The 23,630-nt window shown below is 38.6% G+C and overlaps 1 protein-coding gene across 2 annotated transcripts; it reads right to left on the reverse strand.

Moving 5' to 3' along the window:
• Positions 1-526: 526 nt before the first annotated feature.
• On the reverse strand, positions 527-14,197 carry LOC105923871 (chromobox protein homolog 1). Of its 2 annotated transcripts, none has more exons than XM_036148618.1 (6): positions 14,097-14,197; positions 13,871-13,946; positions 11,507-11,768; positions 10,298-10,469; positions 9,807-9,901; positions 527-2,249 (listed from the first exon to the last, which is right to left on the reverse strand). In XM_036148618.1, exons 3-6 carry the CDS (start codon positions 11,746-11,748, stop codon positions 2,099-2,101), a joined length of 660 nt encoding a protein of 219 aa, XP_036004511.1. In that variant the 5' UTR covers positions 11,749-11,768; positions 13,871-13,946; positions 14,097-14,197; the 3' UTR covers positions 527-2,098. The 2 variants fall into 2 exon arrangements, with proteins under 2 accessions (XP_036004511.1, XP_036004510.1); XM_036148617.1 differs by having other exon boundaries at positions 14,088-14,197.
• Between the last annotated feature and the right edge of the window lie 9,433 nt (positions 14,198-23,630).

Consider the following 23,630-nt stretch of genomic DNA (forward strand, 5'->3'; position numbering starts at 1 on the left):
TTCGGGATTTGCATTGTGAATGGGTTAAAACAAGTCGAATGTTGTTCTGAATTAGTGAAGCTAATTTAGTTTGGAAAAAAAAAAAAATAAATAAATAAATATATATATATATATAATATTACCTACATATTAATATTTGTATGTTATATAAGCTTATGTTTAGGTGGTGGATCTAAAATTCTTCTGCACTACTTCTAACATATTGTCACTTTAGGATGTCTCTTAAGATGCTTTGTGAATAACAGGTCCTACCATGGTAAAATTTAAAGAAAAAAAATCTTAGAAATCAGGACATTCTAAGATTTTTCATAGAATGATGTCACTAAGAACTACTTTTAGTTTTACGATTCTTTGTAAATACAGCATAGATGTTTTGCCTTAAAATAAGCTGACTATTCAAACAGATTTTAGCCACATTTGGTGTGGCAACTATAGTGTACAGAGATGACATGAACAGTTGGTCTTTCAAAGGTTCACATTTCTGAGGTATATATTTTACGTTCCAAAACAAAAGAATTAACACAACTTATGGATCGCAAATCCTTTAATGTTTAAATCAGCATTTAAAAGTAGATCAATAGACATGCAACAGATAACAAGCTAAACCACTAGGAATGAAAAGATACACATGTAAAAAACAAAAAACAAAACAGCGCAGTTGAATAGTGTGATTACGTCAGGTGTGAGGCCATTTGGTTAAAATTTTAGGAAAATATAGAAAATGCTAATAGGGTGCAGTTAAAGAACTAAAGCAATAACTAAAATACAACTGGAACAAGAAAAAAATTGTAAAAAATGCTAAAGACCATTTTCAGTTGACCCAGTATGGATTAGTTATGAAACAAATCTTTAAAATGGTTGTAGGTGCAATACATGTATTCACAATTTCATGTATTCAAAAGGCATGGTTCCCAATGAATGTCAAGCAAAATAAACACTGTTGAAAGAAAAAAAAATTAATCCAGCCAATCCAAATGTGCCAAGAAAGCTACAACACTATTACAAGTATACATAGAAATGCACAGCTGGGCTACATTTAACACATAACTGGAACTAGAGAACCACAAAGGAAATACTACTCAGACCAACAGATTTTATATACTACATTAGTTTCATCTATGCATATTTAATGTGTTTAATAAACAGCCTGTAAGACTAATACTAGATGTCTTGAGTGTTGCCCAGCAGTGCATGCTATAATTTTACAACCTAGTAAACAGATGACGGGCTGAGTATAAAGGAACTTAAAACTTTTTTTAATTAATGAAAACATTTCAACATAGCATGATTCATGCTTTAATTCTAGTGAAATCCACTTCGTTACAGAGTACTTTATCTCATTCAAACTGGAAGAATGTAAAAGGCAAAAAACATGAATTTCACTGAAATGGTTTACTTAAAGAGTCAAATATTCTCTAACCGGGTGTGTGGAGGGATCAGATCAATGATATATTTCTATATGGAGGAAAAAAGACAAAACATATGGAAAGAGGAAAATGATTCGTCTCCGTTTTAACACTCACTGCTTTCCTAATGTTTAAAAGAGGTTCCCACCCATGTTTCCTGCTTAAGACATGAAGCTCATCTCTTTCTGCAATGGCTGTCACAAACATCATAGCACACTAAGAAAAGCTAAATGAAGATGAGTGACGAAGATGAGAGACTTAGCCAGATACCAAACATGTAAGCTGCTTAATGCATGAGGGAACTTTACAGGTCATCATCATTATCATGTAACATTTGTTTTTCTTTCATTGAATTCAATCAGATACTCAGCGGTGAGGAAGAATACTTGTTGAAGGCACCAATCAACACATTCTTGGTAAGGGGTAAAAACTGAATTCAGTCAACATACATGTTCAAAACAAACCATTACAATGACAACGGGTGGGAACATCTTATGAGGACTACTCCATGCAGGGCAGGAAAACTATTTTGCTCTCACCTACACTGACAGCTGTTAATCCCCATACTGTTACTGCAAAAAATGGGATGTCAGAGACACTGAAACTTAGCAACCGTCAACTGGTTTGTAGCCGATTTCCTGCCCTGCATCTCCACAATTCCTTTTCACTCTGTTTCTACCTCCTCTTATTCTCTAGTCTTTTTTTTCTTCTTCCTTCTTCTCCTCTTCTTCTGTGGGGTACGAGTGCCACGTCAGACGCTCCTCATAAAAAGAGATCACTACTTGGGGACATTTAACGTTGGCTTCTTTGGCTGGGACGAGGTCCGCCTCATCAGAGTTCTTCCTGTTAAATTTTTAATGAAAATAACATTTGTCAGGTTCTGAAAGAATGCAATTTTTTAAACATTTATCTTTAAAGCAAACCCACATGGATTTATCCCTCCTTTTCATCATTTATCTTCTTCCTCTTGGCAATATCTTCCGTAAGTACAATATCAGTTTCCACTATTATGGGGATGACACTCAGCGCTACCTCTCCAGTAAACCCACCTCCACTCTCCCACCCTCGTCCCTTGCTGACTGTCTATCAGACATACAATCCTGGTTGTCTTCCAAATTTCTCAAACTAAAACAGTGACAAAACTGAGGTTCTCCTCATTGGTTCTAAAGCAACACTATGCAAAACGGACAATTTCTCAATAACCATTCACAACTCCATTGTTTCCCTCTCCCCACAGGTTAAGAGTCTGGGTGTTATCCTCGACAATACTTAATCTTTTCATTCCCATATCAATAACAGTACACGGTCTGCATACTTTCACCTACTCAACAACAACCGCCTCCTCCACTCTCTCACCGCCAATACCACTTCTATTGTTGTTAATAGCCTCATTACTTCTCACCAAGACTACTGCAATTCTCTCCTCCCTGGTGTCACTCAGAAATTCCTACATAAACTCCAGCTAGTCCAGAATTCAGCTGCCCGCATCATCACAATAACCCCTCCATTCACCACATGACCCCCGTTTTACAACAGCTCCACTGCAGCACCAATTTCTATTTCAAATTCAGTTAAAAACCCTACTATTAGCATTTAAGTCCATTCACAGCCTCGCCCCGCCCTACCTGTCTAATCTCCGTATTGCTACGCCCTCCCGCACTCTCCAATCCTCCTCCATCCACTCGACTGTCCTACCTGCCCATCTCACCACCATGAGGAGCAGAGTATTCAGCAGCGCTGCACCTCGCCTTTGGAACTGTCTACCTCCCGAACCCAGAAACACTACTTCACTCCAGGCTGAAAACCTACCTGTTTTTTTCCCCATACAATTTCATTTGCAATGTGGAATTTTTAACAAATATTTTAATTTTTTGCTTTATGCTCACTTTTTATTATTTGTGTTGCATTGTTTTTAACCAATGTATGGTGACCTTGAGTGTCCAGAAAGCCACCTATAATTTTTTTTTTAAAGAAATAATAATAATAATAATAATTATAATAATAATAATAATAATAATAATAATAATAATTATTATTATTATTATTATTATGTACAAACAAACTAAAAAAATACCTAACCCTCTCAAATTTATTCAGTTACCTTTACCGAGTAATTTTTTTGATGAAAACAAATTTTATGTTTAGTAATAGTTTTATTGCAATGCACTCTTTCCTTTTACTTGAATAATAATATTAAGTACTGTATTTTCCGGACTATAAAGTGCACGGGATAAGGCGCACCATGTATTTCATGCCTAGGTGTGTCTTTGTCCACATATAAGATGCACTTGGATTATAAGGCGCATTACATATTCTGTGATTTTACACAAATGTGTAAAATCACTCCGCCCCTCCGGTAGGGTGACCAGATGCCACCGCCGCCGGTCAATCATCTGTAATATATCCTATGTTTTGATCTCCTAAAAGTCCGTGTCTTGACCATATCTGATTAGAAATCGCACATTTTAGTAAGCTCGTCATAACTACATCATCCATGGCGATTTATTTTTGACAACTCTTATTTTGGGATATTTCCGGAAGTGAACTTTGACACAGTATGTTTTCCCGTTAATTCCCAACCAAACAGGAGCGTATATACATCTGAAATTAGAACTTCAATCTACTTTAGGTGTCGTGTAGCATTATGCTTCTGATGTAGCTACATTAACATTATTATACATTAATATACATTATTTATTAACTGATTAAAATGAAAAGCTAACCTATATGTAGGACGCGCGTATGCTTTGCAACGTGTCAGGTGTGGTTCCTCCTTAACACCGCTCTCTCCTCAGAGGGAGAGCCATCAGTCTCTGCCGGGAGGACAGAGTAGTTGGACTACACAGCCCTGTTTCTAACATAAGGCCAAAATAAATGGAACTTTTATATTGAATTAACTTACTTGGTTTACTGTTGCTAGCGCATACTCTAGGCGCGGGTTGCCTTACATGAATGTACTTCTAGTTTCAACATTAAAGTCAGGCAGTCTTGTAGACAACGCAGGGGGTCAATCAAGTAGTGACACAGTGTACCGCAATGCTCCGAATATCCATTGAGCAGAGCAGCTTCATTGCTAGCCAAAGTCGTACTTGCACATTCTAACAGATAAAATCAGTCAGTAAGCACAACGGTAATCATATACAAGGCACACTAGGGCTGGACGATATAGAAAAAAAGCTTATTGATAAAAAAAAAAAATGCATATTGATCGATATCGATAATTATTGAAAATATTTAAAACCATATAATTAATGTGCAGCTCTGCCTGGACATTTTATGATATTACTAAATGATTTAATTTTAATAAAGAACACAAACACAGAATTCAAATCTTTATTTAACCAACTTTTTTAACCATGACAGAATTTTTTTAAAGAAAAATAACTTAAGAGACCTGTGTTATGTTATTAAATAATGACAAAGAATAAACTAAAGTGACCAGTAAAATGACCAAAATAAATATACCAAATAAATAAATAAATAAATAAAATAGCCTATTTAGGTGGGAATAGTACACTAGTTACTTCTTAGGTTTCATAATTGAGAGGCTGACACAGGGCTGAGCTCCAAAGTTGTGGTGTGGGAAGACACAGATTGCAGCTCATTTTGCACTGATTCCCTGCACTCGTTGCTCAATTTAGGGAGCGCTGTTAGAGAAAAATTTGCGTCCCGTAACGTTATATCGCGGATCAAGAGTGGCAAGTAATTGTTTGAAGCCAGGTTTTTCAGCTGCAGAAAACAGCAGCATATCCCCTCATTATAAAGCATGTTACTATATGCGTGATGTCCTTACGCCGCTTGGACTCTTTCATTTTATCACAATAAAGGGAAGCCCAGTTAAGCTGCTATACCTGCTTCGTTTTGGAAGAACTTCCAGAAGATGACGCGTAGTGGCGCGGGGCTGCACAGCTCGCGCTGCGGCGGGTGTGTGTGGCTGAGCGGTTTACGTGATGAAATAAGTTGGTTGCGTTACCAGACTTTGTTTTTACCGGTTCCTTGCAAGTTTTACAAATCACTGGTTTATTTCTGTCAGATTGGCGAACTAGTAAAACCCCGTTTTGGGACCGTTTTCTCCGCCGCTCCTACATATTCACGACATATTCACGTGCTCTGTGTTGTGGTTTGAGAGGGCGGCGCTTTGTGGCGCCTTGCCTGGGTCCGCGATTACGATTGGTCGAGAGGAAGTAGTGACTGTAGCATCAACTAATATGATAGGCTGAAAGAAAGGAAGGAAAACTCTCTATCGAAGTTTTATCGACCCTATTTTTTCCTATCGCGCCACACGTCTATTGATCGATATATATTGTTATTGAATTATCGTCCAGCCCTAAGGCACACCATCAATTTTTTTAAAAATTTAAGGATTTTAAGTGTGCCTTATATTCCAAAAAATACAGTATAGCTATTCTTGAGTAAAATGTATGGCAACTGTACCCACAAGTAATTTCACTAAAGAAAAAAATAGGCTTGTTTAACCAAAAATGCACCAGAGGTACACTTAAAGTTCATGCTAAAGTGAGGATTTCTGTTTAAACACAAGCTTTGTTGTTTAAATGTTATTTCGATCTATTGAGCCTGCTAAGCCATTTGGTGGTCATGTGAATATACTACAACAGTAGATATTGTCATTGGAAGGACTTACCACAACTGTACATAACGGCCCAGCTGGTTGATTCTGGTAATTCGATAGAGCATTTCAGCTAACATGAGCCCCAATGATCCAGTTATTTTAGAAATGTCCGCTGATAAAATCTGCTAGTCTAAGGCCGGTTATGTGTGCAGGTGGAAGTACCACCCCTAGTGCTGGGGCCAGGGTCAGAGCAGCAGAACTGACTGATAGCGGTCTCAGATCATTCACAGCAGTAACAGTGCTTTCTAAATGCGGCTCCATCGCCCGTACACCCAACATTCCCAAGTTTTGTTTTTTTTTTGCTTAACAAGAAGCAGGCTTAAAAGTCAGCGCTGGAAGCAGACTTTAACAAAGCCTTAAACTTGTTCTTTTGAAGATATGTAAGGAATAATGTCCGACAACGTGTCCATTATTGGAAATTAATAGACGACGCATAGGCATGAACCATCCTCCATTAATTTATGATAATGGACACCTCGAAGTGCATTATTCTTTAACAAGAAGCGGCTGACAGAACTATTTAATATCTCTTGTTGTGACGCGTTGCCAAGATAACCAGCTCTGGCCACAGAACCTAGAAAATATAATTTCAACTGTCATGCCATTTGAAGCCAGCTCAATAGTTCAGAACAATCAGGCTATTTGAACTGAACTTCTTTTATAGATGTCCAATATCACTTTTTAAACGGACACCCAGCAGTCAATCAGAATCAAGTATTCACGCAGACCACGGTATAAATCAGCATTTCCCCATAACGGCAGCACTACTTCTGTTTCTGCACAGACCATCACTTGATACAGACTAAACAATAAAACAAAAGCTGATTAGCTGGCTGCATGTTTTAGTTATAAATACATTCAATAAAACACAATTCAGTGTTACAGGAGCATTTTATGGTACATTTAAGGTAACATAAAAAATGTAAGCCTTGAACACGATAATTCAGAGAATTAAAACCTAAGACACAGCGGAAACCCTCTAGCTGTTGAAAATAAAAGACCTTACGTCATGACCGGAGGTTATATTTTTAGAGCAGAAACAAAACATTTGAAATGAAATAAAGCTTTACACATCTGTGCTTTTAATTCTACATGCCAGCCAAGCTTTTATCAATGTACATGAATGATTTTTACTCCTTTCCCTTGTTTGTAACTATTCATCTTATAATAATTCAAATTATTTATATTTTGTTTACCAGTTCTATTTAACCAACTGGTTAACACAACTGGTTTTAGGTATGTTTTTTTTTCAGGGCTGGACGATAATTCAATAACAATATATATCGATCAATGAGACGTGTGCCGCAATAGGGAAAAAAAAGGGGTCAATAAAAGTTTGATAGTTTTCCTTCCTTTTTATTGTAGCCTATCATGTAGGTTGATGCTACAGTCACTACTTCCTCCCAAACAATCCCAATCGCTGACCCAGACACACTATCAAAGCGTCACCCTCTCTAACTACAACACAGAGCATGTGAAGATGTCACAGCAAGGAGAGACAGAGGAAATTGTCCCAAAAAAGGGTTTTAGTAATTCGCCAGCTCGGTCCCCTCCAATGACTCCAAAAAGGGTGTGTAATCCGAGCTGCTGTTTGGTGCATACGCACAAACAGTCAGAGTCCGTCCCCCCTCTCGTTCACTGGGGTGAACCCCAACGTACAGGCACAGAGATGAGGGGCAACAAGTATGCCCACTTCAGCTTGACGCCTCTCACCAGGGGCAACTCCAGAGTGGAAGAATGTCCAACCCCTCTCAAGGAGACTGGTTCCAGAGCCAGAGCCATGCGTTAAGGTGAGTCCGACTATCTCTAGTCGGGCTCTAGTAATCAATATGCTTTCTTTCTATATCGTCCAGCCCTATTTTCTTTCCCCCTTTTCTTTTTTTTATACATATACCCTACCTACTCACAAAAAGTTAGGGATATTTGATTTTTGGATGAAATTTATAAATAATGAAAAGGTTTAGGCCACAGTGAAAACTTGGAAAACTTGGCCCTTTCAGTCAACGCATGCAATGCTACTTCTTTTCCAATATTTAAAGAATGTGAGAGTCGACCACAATGGTGATTGTAGCCAAGCCCGTGTTCCCAGAGGTATGATAATATTCAGAGTTTGAGCTTTTCACAGCATCATACACAAGTTATAGGGCAATTCTGTATTGACTAGACACTGTATATATATATATATAAAAAAACACCTCCAAAGTCCCATGTGGCGACAACAATGGTGGAGGCTTAAGGTTCTCCGTCAAATCTACAATAACAGCTCCCATAATTTCTGTTCAGTGTAAAACTGTTTTTAAATCAGAAAACGGCACTGAGGCCCACTGGTTCCTCATCCAATACAGATGCTCCCCGTTCCCTGCAGGAGTATAGTGGCAGTATCCAGCTACTTCACTCTGGGAATCTCACCTCGCTTTCTGATTGGCTACACATCACATTCTACAGAATTCATGCTTGTTTGTCCTCGGGGGACACCACACACACACTAGGATATCAGGGCAAGACAATCCAGCATGTTGAATATCTCCGATTTGAGCTTTGACGTTCCACCAAGTGGACTCGATCGCTCTTAAGCGATATTCCTGCTGTGTGTGGTGTGTTAAGATTATCGTAAGAGACGCTGCGATAATCGACACCTCTCAGAAGGGGAAGATTGCGGTAAAAATCAGGCTAGAAATCCTGTATACATATATACATACATATAGAAATCCATATAAACCAGCCTTTAGATGTGTCTGGAGGTGAAGGTCATGCATCATCCAGTGGGCAATTGACAAAGCAGTCATGAGGTTTGCCCAAAGGAAATCATTCTATGTCTTCCTATAACTATTTCACCCTGTTGCAAACTGCTAAAATTCTGCGACACAAAGCCTTGTGGTAAGTTGCATCGGAAAACAACCTGCATGAAGCCCATAACCAGCTATGATTGATCATCATAGTATCATGATGTTAACATATGAAAAGCACGAAGGAGAGAACCATTTAACAACAAAAGGTCACTAAACTCAAACATTTAGTGGTTGACTCATGGATAATGGATTTTTGTGTTTAATTACTTTATTAGAAAATGTGCAATTAGTACTAAAACATTGACAGGTGTATCTAAAAGTTTAGAGATCTAATAGTCACTGTTCAGAAGTTCAGAAACTTTTAGGTGAAGTCTGAATCGTCATCAGAACGTAGGGCTGGGTAAATGCCTTAAAAATTAAATCTCAGATTTCATTATACCAATTCTGATTAATCAATTTTTTCCCTCCTTTTGGTTTCACAAAAAGAACCGAAATAAATTATTTTAAAAACTTGCTTTTATGGTCTAGCATTTCATCTGAGAGTTGACCTCAAATCAAAGTGCAACTAAATACAAGCTGTGAAACATTCTTGTAAAACAAAACTAATGTAAATAATGAAAACGAAATGTTTGCTGCTAGTGGTATTACACAATGAGCTAAGAACAGACCCCACTTCACTTGTGTAACTTAAAACTAACTTTAAAAAAATAAGTAAATGAGTAAATTAAAGTGCCTCGTATTACAGTTAAAAAAAGTTCTCTTTACAATTTTCCTAAGAATTTATTCAGCATTATATGCTATTCGCTTCATCGTAGCCCAGAAAGTACTTTGACAAAATAAAATCCTGATTTTACAAAAATTAAATCTTTAAAAAATTTCAAATTCGAGTTAATCGATTAAATAAATTTATCACGCAACCCTATCAGGATCCCTAGGTTTCTGAAAGTAGTAGGAGTAGAAAAAGCAGATGTGAGGACCCACCACTTCATCAGAAACATCAGCTCTCCACTTGAGTCGGTGGCTCCGATAATCCTCTCAGGCTGCAGTCCTCTGCCAAAACCTCTGGCCTTGTCACCCTGATAGCAGAATATTGGACACATCACTTGACTAGTTTAGGCTGATTCAGAATGAGAAAAAAAAACAACTGAAAAGTTATGTAGACAAAAGTTTTGGTTTGTCAAAAACAAGCTCATTTGCTCAAATGGACCAATTAAAATACTACATGGGTGTCGGGGAAAATAATTTTTAAATTTACAAGATTCTTTATGTGTATGTGAAGTTTGTTTAGTTTGTTACAAGAAAGACGGTCAGAGGTATCAAAGGTTGGGAAGCGCTTTCCAAGGACTGACACATAAAATCTACAACGTATGCAAAAAAACACATGAAAACATAAGTCAAACAGATTTTATTCTGGAATTTACAGAAACTACACATAAGGTGCCATTCAGGTGAGGAGTTATTAAATAAATTACCTCCTCCTTTTTCTTCTTGCTTGCTCTTTCCTCCGTATCCCCAGATGCCTCGCTGGCAGCTTTCCTCTTACTCTCCTTCTTTTTCTCCTCCCTCTCTTTGTGTTTCTGCATGTACTCTGCAATGAGGTCAGGGCAATCCAGGTTCTCTTCCGGCTCCCATGTATTGTCTTCACTAAATGGCCGAATGCAAAAAAACAAAACAAAAACAAAAAAACTTATACATAGATGCTTCTTAAACATTGTTTCCAAACACAACCTTTCTGATAACTTAATGAATCTGCAATCTCACAAGAAAACCACCCAATTTGCATGAATGAGAGTGAAAAGTCTGAAGCAAGTGGTTCACTACAGACTTGCTGACAGCAAGTCTGTAGTGAAGACTAATAACCCAGGTAATATCAGCTTGTTATACTTGTGATATTTTATAAAGGGCAGTGTTAAAATGGTACATTTCACCATTACAATTTAAATTACTAAGAAGTAATACATGCGCTTTACTTAGGTTTATATCAAAAGCCAACTCTTAAAGTCCTCAAGATTTTTTCTTGTCTTGAACACCTTAAACTTTTTCATATAGGTGATACTGCTGCATATGTAAATTCTTCAAAGAACATTTGTTGCATTTTTGTAGGGGGTTGTTTTTTAAGGCCAGATTTCCCTCCTCAGTAAAAGGGTTGGTTACAGTAATGATATGTGGCTCTACGTAGTTGACTTCACTAAGGACTGTGGCGGAGAGCTTGTTGCACAGCTGTTACAGGAACGTCATGCAGCTGGCAGTGTAAGAGCCAGCGGTTTAGCTCGTCACTCAGTCATCAACTTGATTTTTCAGTTACAAACAGATCTTCCTTACATTTGATGTTAATGTGTGATTCTGGAGAAACGGAAATGCTCTCAGAATGGACTGCCAACTACTCTACACAAACCACCTCTTATTTAATAGTCTGAAACCAGACTATTAAATATCAAACCTGGGTCATACAAAAGACCACCTCCTGATTTGACCTCAGGTCAGAGTAAATAGAGACTCAGTAAACGTAGCATCAATAAGCAAATATTTGTGGCGATATCCTGGTTACTGAAGGCTTCATGTTGAAAGATTAACCCAAACAACAACAATCTCATGCACTCCGCAAAGAAACATGTTACTAAAATAATTCATAAGGACAAAACGCACCAACCAGTAATGAGTTTAAACAGGGTTATACTCACTCAGAAAAACCCTTCCATTTCAGCAGAAACTCTACTTTGCCCCTCACAACACGGCGGTCCAGAACTTTTTCTACCACATACTCCTCCTCTTCCTCTTCCTCTGCAGCTGCTGGTGCTGCTTCTGCAGGAGGTGCTTCATCTGTCGCTGCCACCACTGCTGCAGCTGTTGCTGCTGCTGGGGGGGCTGCTGGCTGCTCCTCATCCTCAGCCTTCTTACTCTTCTTTGCAGCTATGGTGGCCATATTTATGTCTGAAGAGGACTCTGTAGACACGACAAAACATGCAAGTTGTGTAATGTAGGCAAGCAATTGATTGTTTAGCAGCAACTAACATTCCGATCACTTGTTCAAAGTAGCACAGGAAACAACAAAGTATACAACAAAGTTAATAAACAGGGCCTCTATACATTAGCAAACAGGAATCTGCAACAATGCCCATGCAGTTTGAAAGACTTAAAACACTGGAACTTGTTTCTGAACAGACCAACAGTTTAGCTGTGTTTCAAAAATGTGACCCCAGGATTTTTTCCTGAAACCTTCCATATCATCCTGATCTTTTTTCTTTGCATTTCCAGTGTTGGGTCAGAGTTTTAGAAACTATGTTGTTTATATAAATTACATCTGCTGATTCAAAGAGGACTTGGGCTATGTTTACACTGCAAGCCTTGATCGTCAATTCCGATTTTTTTGTGAAATCTGATTTTTTTTTTGAGAAGATCGAAAAGGAAGATAGCCAAATTTTAGCGATGTGAGCGGCTTTACTGATACGGACTTCATTCATAATTTTCGAATGACAAAGGCAACCTTTATGTGCATCTGAACTGTTCTCTTTAGCACTCTCACATAAAAACACACATCTTTGGCAGCCAAAGCAGCGAGTAAACACGTTGCTGTATTGACTTGCAACAGGTGCTTGTTACCGCACAATAGCCAACCTCTTTGGCATAGCCAGGTCCACCGTTAGTGACGTTTGTCAAGTATCAATGACGTGTAGGTCGGATGAATGCGACCTGGCCGTACAGACACAGGTCGCATTTGAAAAAAATCAGATACGTATCGGATTCAGGACCACATATCCAAGCGACCTGGGTCACATTTGAAAAAATCCGATCTGTGTCGTTCAGACTGTCATGAAAATATCAGATCAGGTCGCATATGGGCAAAAAAATTAATAAAAATCAGGCTGCAGTGTGAATGTAGCCTTACTGAAGAAGAGAAGGTGCCTTGATTAGTAGCAGCTGATTGTGGTAAGAAGGTTCCCATTGTAAACATAAAAAAATATAACTTTACACAATACAGTTACAACAGATGATTCTGTTGCAGTTTTACACCCTATTAAAATAAACTACCAAAGCCCATGAAAAGTTAAGTAAAACTTTAAAGTGAATTTTGGCAATGCAGGTTTAGTTTTCTGGCTTTTGTCTGGTGATTATTCCACAGCAGATACACTTATCACCTTATTTCATGCAGTTACAAATGCACTCTAAGGAGAGTGATATAGAAACTACGCTGCAGCAGTTCAGGAAAATGCTTTTCTACTAATTTTTAAACAAATTCAATTTATATTTGCTATCAGAACAATCTTCTCATTCTGATGAGGAAAGGTATTTTCCCTTTCTCTTGGTGTTGCCACTTATTTAGATTGTTTGTAAGTAAGTAAGACACACAAAAATAAGGAGTGAGGAGGAATGAATTAACTGTTCTTTGGAAAAATTGACTTTTTAAAAAGTCAATCCATTCGCGGTCCAATCAGCTGCAGTTCGAAACAGGTCCAAACCTATGACGGCGGCGTTACTACCATAGTAGATATTGCGAAGCTATGTTCCACAAAAAAAAAAAAAAAAACTTTACCGTGCTCCTCAAACACTACTCTGCGATACACTCGATTGTTCATAATTTCACCACCTGGCAGAGACGCGTCCTTCCACAAGGTGGAAGGCCCTCCATGTTTGATTTCAAGATCGTGATTTTGCAGAGCGCAGTCACCGATAAAGTAAATGCACACTCGCTGCAGCACTCGTCATTGCAAACATATGTGCAAATGATCATAGAGATCTGCATTTTATGGTGTGTTAATAAACATCCATTCCCCCTTATTTGCAAAGCCAACACAACGTGTTGCACGCTGTTTTTCCATTCTGTCTGCACCCACGCTGAAAACCTCGTGCCTTGCATTTGCTCAACCTGCCTACCAGAGAAATGAGCAAACAGTAGTTAAAAGGCTCCATATCAAATAGAATACAGCGGCTTGCAATTCACAACATGTGCACATAAACGAGTCAGTGAGCCTGCACTCCGGTATCCTGAAGGCAACATGGCTGGGGTGCTTTGCTCGACAAGCTTAGCTAACAAACACAAGCCTTACCTTTCTGCAGAAAGCCTCGAAGCGCTTGGCTGGCTAGCAGCAGGCCAAAAATAAAAAAAACCTGAGATTTAGCAATCTGCTGAGGACAAATAACAGGTCAGCGAGCTGAACAAAGACAATAAAACAATATGTGACGGCTTATAGGTTTGTTCTACAGCAGCCCGTGTCTGCGTTCACAACTCAATCACACAATGGCCTAAATGCGTTGCTAACATACACAACCAACCCCTTTCTGCCCGCCAACAGCTCCACCGGATGTTGCGTAGTTCGCCCCCCCCCCCTCTTCTTCATTCAGAAAGAAAGTTTGTTTCACGAACAGAATTGCCAGAATAACTTATATCTATCTATCTATCTATCTATCTATCTATCTATCTATCTATCTATCTATCTATCTATCTATCTATCTATCTATCTATCAAAAAAAAGGAGGTCCAAAATTTAGAAATCCAGCACAAGAGATAATACCTTGCTTGAACTAGTGTCATCAGTGCATCCTGGCTTTATCCGTCTTGCAAGGGCCAATCCAGGCTCAGGAGGTTCGACTGCAGCAGGGCCTAGCTCAAATTGTGGCAGCTGGCACTTCTGCGGCGGCCACACTCATGTTGCTGTTTTTGGGCAAATGATTTGTTATAGATGCCTGTTACTCTATAACTACTTTCAAATAATCATGTTTTATTGATATTATTTCCTATAATAGCTTGTGGCACTTTCGCCAACAAGGTGTCACAAGGCCGCCTGCCGCTTTTGTACTCCTGTTGCTGTTTTTGGGCAAACGGTTTGTCATTGGGGTTATTTAATGCCTGTTCTATATTTACTTTCAATTAATGATGTGCTAAATTGATATCATTTAATAAACATTTTTAAACAATTTAATCAACAAATTATAAAGCAGGGGTGTCAAACTCATTTTGGTTGAGGGGCCGCATACAGCTTGATGTAGTCTCAAGAGGGCCACACGAGTAAACTCATTGCAAGATTAAATAGAACTAATAAATGTGGACTTGTTGTTGATTTTTATATTAAGTTAATTTCACTTTTACACAATATATTATGAATAACCTCAGCGTTTTTAAGAAAAGTATGTGCAATTTCAACAATACTTTTACTCAGTTAAACATTTACTTGTGCATTATGCATAAGAACTGATCACAGTGATTATACAATGTTGAAAAACATTTATTCACATTTTTTGGAACTTAAAAACACTGTCCTGCATGACAAAATACACCAAACAGTTAAAAATTTAGAAATGATTTGAATTTTTCCACACCTGAAGCTTAATCTGCTAATTAAAACACAGCTCCCCTCGTGGACAATATAGGAACTGCATATTTTCAATTAAACGAAGTACATGTTTTTTTCAATAATTGTTTTATCATTCTCTTCCTTTTATCTTGTCCACTTGTGAAAGTCAAATCTGATGAACTCTTTGTGGCACCTTATTGCCACATTGCCAGAAAGGACACTGGAAAGAAAAAAAAATATATATATATTTTTTTTATATAATTATAATGCATTTAGCCACAGGGCCGGACTAAATTGTTCGGCAGGCCGGATCCGGCTCGCGGGCCGTATGTTTGACACCCCTGCTATAAAGTGACTATCTGTATGAGTGGTTTGACTCGTGATAAGAAAAATAAATGTGGTGATATAAAAAATCACGTGAAAACACATTGCAATACACTTTGGAAGTCAGTTGCCGTTGGGTGCCACAAAGATGCCAGGGGGCCAGAGGACACCACGGCACCCTGCTGCTGTTTTCGTGGAAGTGATACTGATTATTGTCAAACAGGATATTAGTATAAGTTATGAGCTAGTGACTGTTAGTCACTAAGTACTTTCATTTGATAGAGTCATTATTGTTTTTGAATTGATAAAAAGTGTTAGACCCAGAATATAAGGTGATTGTTTATACTTTAGATGTAAACTATATGTTCTAATAGCACGATATGTATGACGTATTGAAAGATGAGAGAGTCACTTGACGAACAGTCGCTTTATTGTAGCGCATGAGTGGTTACTTTGAGTTGTTACAGAAAAAAAGTCACTTAAAAACCCGCTGGCACTCGGTGAAATTCCATGACCACGAAGATGCCACAGGATGCCAGAGAGACAAGGCTGCTGCTGATATAGGCAGATGTTTTGGGACTTCGATTTTCTGAAAATAGGTTGCTTTCTCAATGTATTGTTTGGAGCAGTAGCCTGTTCCTCAGTTGATAATTGCAGAAGATGATGATGCAATTATTGTTTGTTCTTTAATTTTAAACCTATTGTCAAAAAGAATTTTAGGAAGGAAATTCTGACAGACAGTTTTGTGACCTCTATTGCCCAATAGTTCAGCTCAGTTTCAAATTGTCGGTGGCACATAAATGGATATTTTCTGTTTGTGTACATGCTTTATTATTTATTTATGATAATCATTGCGAGAAAAACAACAGAACATGAAATTTCATGAAAGGAATACTTAACAGTAAGATTGCTAAGTTATACAAGACACACAATCTTCTTTATGACATTTTTGGTATTCGCTAAAAAAACTTGCAGCAATTATTACAGTGTACTATGACGATGCACCCCTGACAATTGCTCCGATGCCAGTGTGCAAGGTGCCTGTAAACTTGGGTGTGTGAAACAGCAAAACACAGAAACAGATAAAACCAATTATTTTACTGACAGAATAAAGCACAAGTATTTGCGCAAATGACTTAATCAGTGGCGGATGGCCCATAGGGGGCGCTCGGGCGCTGCCCTCCCTAGATTTGGAGGGGAAAAGTCAAAATATATTTAGATTTCAAAAGTATGATTGTCAGTTTTTAATTAATAGTATGTGGCTACATGTAATATGAATTATTAAAACACTTCTACTAATTGACTAGGGAAAATTTCTAAATATTTGGCCAATCAGCATCGGCAAAATGAATGGCTTTGGGGATACTGGAATCATAGCCCTTGCTGCACAGCGATATAGGTATATGGCAAGCCGTTTTAACATAAAGTAATGTAGCTAGCAGTCAGTCAGGCAGTGACGTAGAGATTGCAGCGACGACGACAGAGAGAGAGACACACACACACACACACACACACACACACACACACACATTTTGTCATGTGTAAGTGAGTTTGAATATTGGACTATATGTTGAAAGGATTTTGGAAGGTGCTGTGAACATTGTATCAGGTACATAATTTAGTCAGCTGATAATATTTTTCACATTTTGAAATTCTGTTGTGTTTCTGTTGTGTTGTGAAACCCATTGTGTCATTGTGAAACTGTTTGGCTGAAGATAACGACAGTACAGTATGGTGTATGCCTACTTTGGTGACAAATAGTGAATTTTAGTGTTGTATTTAATACTGTTCATTTCCAAAATAAGACTTAATATAGCTGTAAATGGTTGAATGTATCTGTAAGCTGCTGATTCTGAGAAGGGAATTAAATGCTTATTGTGGAATCGTAGTCATTTTCCAACTTTTAATTTGATGGCATGTACTGAGTTAGGCAGGGAAATCTATTGGCCAGCCCCACCAAGATTTTTTTTCACCAGCCGCCGCTGGACTTAAGGTATTATTTCTAGATATGCAAGAGTATCTACATTAAATAGTTGTCAGATATATGTTTGAATGATGAACCCTGTTTAATGTTGCAGTCAAAAGCTTACTGTGTGGTAAACTGGCCCTTGATTACACAAGGGAATATAGAATGCACCGCTATTGCCTGTTGGCACAATAGTGCCGGGCGACCTCCTTCTTGGGGTGGAGTGCAGCAACGGCCGGAGCAGCTTCGTGGCAGCCACATGCCAGTGAAAGTGTTGGCGGAAGTGTCACTACTAGCTTCCACTGCCACAAATCGAGGCAGCAGTCTCTCTCTGACTACAGGCCCAGGTCCACCGGCTCGTATTAGCTACGCACCTCACAGCTACGCTCACTTATGAGTGTTTCGGGAGTAGTTTTTTTTTTTCAGGGCCAGCCCGGGATCCTCCGGGTCTGCTGAGGCCTAAGGTAAAACCGAGATTATTCAAGAGGAATTATGAGTGAACACACCTCTTTTCAGCGATTAGCCGTGGGGCGAGGACAAATGAGAAGGTTTTCTCTGAGGAAGCCCAGAAAAACTGAAGAGTGACAACATCAATATTAAGGAACACTATGAACGGAGTGGGTCAAACCCAAATGTAATTTTATTATTTACTAACCAGGAACCACACCTAAAGGGAAAAAAAAGAAAAAGGACACTTCAGATTTCCATACCCAGATGTCTGTTTCAGATCGGTGAATTTAATGAGGCTTTCTCCCATACTAAACTGAAACTTTATTATTTTTGTAAAATCCCTCTCTCTGTCTTGGTTTTGCTAAACAGCCCTCTGGATTTCATTATGGCATATACAAGTACACGGGCAAGTCCACTGCAAGCAAGATAAGCACCAACATATTCAGCGCTTTACCTATTATTTATTTTTATTGTATTTGTGTTTTTGACACCATAAATTTGATAATGTTCATTATTGTTGCTGTTATTGTTATTAGCAGCTGCAGAAGCCAGTGTCAATCAAAGTCGTGGAGCTGCTGCAGAGGGACAGAATAATGCCAGTCATAGGAGGGGGAGGAGGAGGAGGAGGAGGAGGAGGAGGAGAAGATAGATGTGAAGGGTCAGCAGAAAAAGGTGGAGAAGGTGATGGGGAAGGAGCCGGAACCACTTAAAAACAGTGCCAGGTACATGTGTAGGGCTGGGTTGTTAAGAGGTGATTTGATTGAAGAGTAAGGAGTTAAAGGGGCTTAACTCATGTGACAACAAAACCACAATTCCAACAAACAATTGTGAGAAGTTTGTTGAAGGATTACATGAACATAAAATGTTCTCTACATAAGCAGCTTTAGAAGAACCTTCCAGTTTGACGGCTGAAACCAGCGACCATAAGGCTGATGTCAGTGTTACCCCTGGTTAGTAGAAGTAGCAGTGGGGAGCACACCCCAGCGGTGGAGAGGGGAGGATAAAGTCAAGTCAATTCTAGATAAGGTCCGGGCTGGTACCATCGATAATAAAAACTAATTTAAGCAGCTCTTCACTTTCCAAGGGGTACACAATGCCAGGTCTATGTTTTTCTGGTTTTTGACTGTCTTTGTTTTGGTCTCATGCTTTATTGTTATTATTTTATGGCCCGAAGCTGTAGTCTGCTATATCAGTGTGAGTTTTGTTTAGCAGACAGAGCAGAGGAGAGTAGAGGCGAACAGCTGCACACCGGGGTCCGTTGTAATTGCTTTGTTCTCAAATAAAGTTCAGATCACTGTTTCCTTTTAGTTTAATTAATAACTCAGTAATACGTTATTTTTATTTCTGACAATACTTGATAATCTGTAAATAGTGTGATAATCAGAGATATTTCAAAAGTGTAGAAAAGTACATTATGCTAGGCAAACATTTTACAGTATAGTTCTTGTCATATAGAAATATACACTACCAGTCAAAAGTTTGGACTCACCTACTAATTCAATGGTTTGTCTTTATCTTTATTACTACATCTGGGAACTCCTTCAAGATATCTGGACAACCATTTCAGGTGACTAACCTCACAAGGCGCATCAAGAGATGGCCAAGAGTGACCAAAGCAGTAATCAAAGCAAAGGAGGTATTTAGAAATAGCTAAAATAAACAAGATGTTTTGGGTTATTTCACCATTTTGTGTTTGATACTTAACTCTATAAACTTTCGAGTCATAGTATTGATATCTTTACTATGTATCTGCAATGTTAAAAGTTATATAAATAAGGAAAAGCCATTGAATGACAAAGGTGTGTCCAAACTTTTGACTTGTTGTGTAATATATAAATAAAGTCTTATAATTAAATTTTCAGGTTTTAGTTAGTCATTGTGAAAACGTGTAAGCAGTTAATAATGAATAAATTGATTAATTGTGGATGTATGTTTAGACTTACTGCAACAGTAAATGCCATTAGCAATGCTGGTAGTATGAAAACCTTAAAATTATACAATTATGATAATTTTTATTTACTTGTAGGATGTGCTGTTTACAAGCCAACTACTGTCCTGACAGAAAAAAAACGGTCTCCATATCTGGGGAGTGGGTCTCCTTCAAGATCCACTCATCAGTCTAAAATGATAACAGAAGCAGCACTTTCTTTGCTCTGGAAAAAGATTTGGCACCATGAGGTGTCCAGTGCTTATGAAATAACCCAGGAGCTTACAAAAAAGGGTGGTCAGAATTTGCTTTCAAGTATGGTGAGAGCTGTATCAGACACTGTGCAGGTTGAGATAGATGTTGTATTTAGAACAGCATAATGTACTGGTCTAATTAATAACTGCCAAGATGAATAGACCTTTTACTGATTGTGATCATCTCATTGAACTTTAAGAAAAATGTTTTTTGTCAACATGGGCACTAGTTTCCACTCAAGGTGCAGTTCCACAAAAATTGTGGAGCATATTGCCCAAGAAATGTAGACAGAATTTGTGAACAGCATAGTTTTTCTTCAGGCAAACTGTCCATCCTCATTGATAACGCAACATTTGCCAGACAAAATCCGCTGATAGTCAGTCTCTATAGATGGAGCTACTCCTGAATTTGTGTTTCTGGAGCTGGTCAAATTGGAGAGCAAAAAATCATTAAGTATAGAGAGACCTTTGCTTGACTGTTTTGACAGTGCAGGCTTCAGTGATGAGTGGGTTTAAGAAATAGATTGCATTTGTTTCTGATGGAGCTAGTTGTTAGGGAGAAACTCAAGTCTAGCAACCAGGCTGATTGCTAGGTATCCTAACCTCTTCACATGGCGCTATATGAACCATCATCTAGAGCTTGCTGTATCAGATCTGTAGACTGCTGTAGACAAAATTGTATCAGCAAATGGTTTTAAAGCATTCATGGTTTGGGGTGGTGGTGGGGGTGGGCTTAATTTTGGCCGATCTGCGGCTGAAGGGGCGGGGGAGGCACGCTCGGCTCAGCTCATCTGCTACGTCGGGACAGTGGCAGGGCGGGGTAAATACCTCTTGCTGCGTACAACTTTTTTCCTCCATCATGATAAACTGAAATCGGGGACTTTTCCGGGGATAGGTCATCCAAAATGGGGACTGTCCCCGGAAATCAGAGACGTCTGGTCACCTTATTATCATTCCAGTAACATTGGAAGCCATCAGGACCATGAAGGTTAAATCTTTTCTTGTCAGAGAATAAAACTTATTCCACCTTTGAATGGCCCATGTTTGGTGCTCCCTTGCAAAGTCCAAACAGGCAGTTCTGTTGCGTTGAAGGAGACATGGTCTTTGGAGACGTTTCATGTTTTTGAAGCCTTTCCTTCGCAGTCAGCACCAGTAATGGCCTTAATTTGGGATAAGGATCGTCCCGTGTCTTGACACTTCAGATTCTCCGGCTCAGTGCTGGTGAGATTTATTTGGGTCTGCCACTTGATTTTTGTTTTGTTTCATAACACTGAGGATCTTTTAAGAAATGCAAAATTACCGTCTTACTGCATGTAACCTCAGCGGCCATGGCACATTGTGAGAGGCCTTGTTTATGCAGCTCAACAATCCTACCACATTGAAAGACGGTGAGCTTTTTTGCCTTTGCCATCAAGACATCTTCATAGTGTGATTACTAAAAAGGAAATGACATGGAATCCAAATTTTTGCACAGATTTGGGCTATTTGACAGCCTATTTGAGTTACATTGTCGTTTTCAATAAATTGCCTGCTCACAACTTTTAGTTTCTTGTTCCCATTTCTTCTTTCATTTTGAAGCTCTACTTAAGTAAAACCTTCTTAAGGTCCAACAGTGCAAAAAGCAAATTTATGCAATTTTTTAAAATTGCATAATTTTTTTAGAAACATTAATAATTATAATAGTAATAGCTTTATTGAAAAAGCACTTTCATACAAAACACTGAACAATTACAAGGTGATAAAAGACAAACACAGTACAAATAAAAAACTAACAGATAAAATAGATAAAAACAGATAAAACAACATGAAATAAAATTTACTACAAGTAGGAAAGAGTAAACAAGGGGGTGTTTAACTTAACTTTAAAAACACCAACAGAACCTGCCTGCCTGATGTTCTAAGGGAGGTTATTCCACAGGAAAGGGGCTTGAAAATAGAAGGCACACTCGGCAGCAGTTTTCTTCACGCTTTAGGGATTTTTAGAAGGCTAGTGTCTTGAGATCTGAGAGATCTAGAAGGGACATAGAAATGCAAAATGTCCGAGAGATAAGAGGGGGCCTTGTAGGTGAGCAACAGGATCATGAAGTCTGTCTGCTTGAACATGACCAGGCAGCCAGTGAAGAGATGACAACACTGGGGTGATGTGCGGATGTTTTAGTTAAAACATGGGCAGTTGCATTCATAACTGCCAGCAAACCCCTAAAACGTTTCCTTAGTAACGCAGAGAAAAGGGCATTGCACTAATCAATGCATAAGGACACAAATGCATGGATAAGAATCTCAGAATTTTCAAAGGTTAAAATATGCAGAATTTCTGCGATGTTTCTGAGATGATAAAAGGCAGTCTTAGTCACCTCCTTTAAATAAGGCTCAAAAATTAGCACATGGTGAGACCACAGTGCCAAATTCTTAATCTTATCCCTAGATTTTATTACGTGGTCATCAATCTTAAGGGTAAGATTTAGAAGTGAGTGTAGATGTTTCTGACGTCCAATTACCATTAAGTCTGTCTTGTTTGAGTTAAGAAGCAGGAAGTTTTTAGACAACAGCCTCTAATGGCTGATGTCTGTAGTCTGCAGTGTTGTCAACAGTAAAGGGTACGTATAGCTGCAGCATAGCAATGAAAGGTAACTTTAAATGAATGCAAAAGGGGACCAAGAGGAAGAAGATAGAGAGAAAATACCTGTGGACCAAGAACAGATCCTTGAGGGACCCCATGCCTCACAGCACAAGACAAATAAGTCTCATTCTTGAAACTAACATACTGAGATCTGTCAGACAGGTAAGATCTGAGCCATGAGAGTACGTTACCAGTGACTCCAATAAAGTTTTCAAGCCTATCCAGAACAATACCATGGTCCACGGTGTCGAATTTAAGAGTAATAGAACAGAGGTGTGGTCATTGTCAACATTCACCAGGAGATCATTCACGCTTAAAGTTATTCCTGTGGAATGGTTAGATCTAAAAGCCGACTGAAATGGCTGAAACAGATTAGTAGTGGACAGATAATCAATGAGCTGGTTGGAAACAACTTTAGACGGGAATGATAGCTGAGATATGGGCTGATCTAGCAGGTGTGTCAGCGTCCAATCCAGGTTTCTTCAAGCTAGGAACAACCATTGCTGATTTAAAACAGGCAGGGAAAAGTCCAGCAGTGAAGTGTTAAGCAAGTGCACAATATGGGGTCCTAGAACAAACCACTGATCCTTTAAAACCCAAGCAGGCAGAGGGTCCAATGGGCAGGTTGTAGGTTGTGCTGCATTAACAACCTCAGTTAATGCAGGCAAGGAAATTACCTTAAACTCTTGAGTTTAAGGTAATTCTTGAGTCATGGTAAAGCAACTGAGTAAACTGATGAATTACCCAAGGAAGGAATGTTGAGGTTTCTAACTGTAACAACTTTGTCTCTAAAAAATATAAAAAAGTCATGAGCTGTCAAGTTTGTACACTTAATGGTTGGTTTAGTCTCAACAGTATTGAATAAGAATTTAGAATTATGCTTATTAGAAGTAAGTTGCCTTAACTGAGGACATGAGGCGTTGAAAAGAGGTCACAGCATCCCTCCAAGCCTGGAGAAATACAATTAATCTAGA

The sequence above is a fragment of the Fundulus heteroclitus genome, chromosome 16 (assembly GCF_011125445.2).
Source record: "Fundulus heteroclitus isolate FHET01 chromosome 16, MU-UCD_Fhet_4.1, whole genome shotgun sequence".
Taxonomy (NCBI): domain Eukaryota; kingdom Metazoa; phylum Chordata; class Actinopteri; order Cyprinodontiformes; family Fundulidae; genus Fundulus; species Fundulus heteroclitus.

Bases quoted from the DNA above. Each gene is read 5' to 3' on its own strand.
- LOC105923871 (XM_036148618.1), bottom strand. From the start codon at position 11,748: ATGGCCACCATAGCTGCAAAGAAGAGTAAGAAGGCTGAGGATGAGGAG. The intron at 9,902-10,297 runs GTAATTTATTTA...TTCTGCTATCAG, and splicing joins GCAAGAAGAAAAAGGAGGAG to GGTGACAAGGCCAGAGGTTT. The intron at 2,250-9,806 runs GTGGGTCCTCAC...AAAATTTAACAG, and splicing joins CTGATGTTTCTGATGAAGTG to GAAGAACTCTGATGAGGCGG.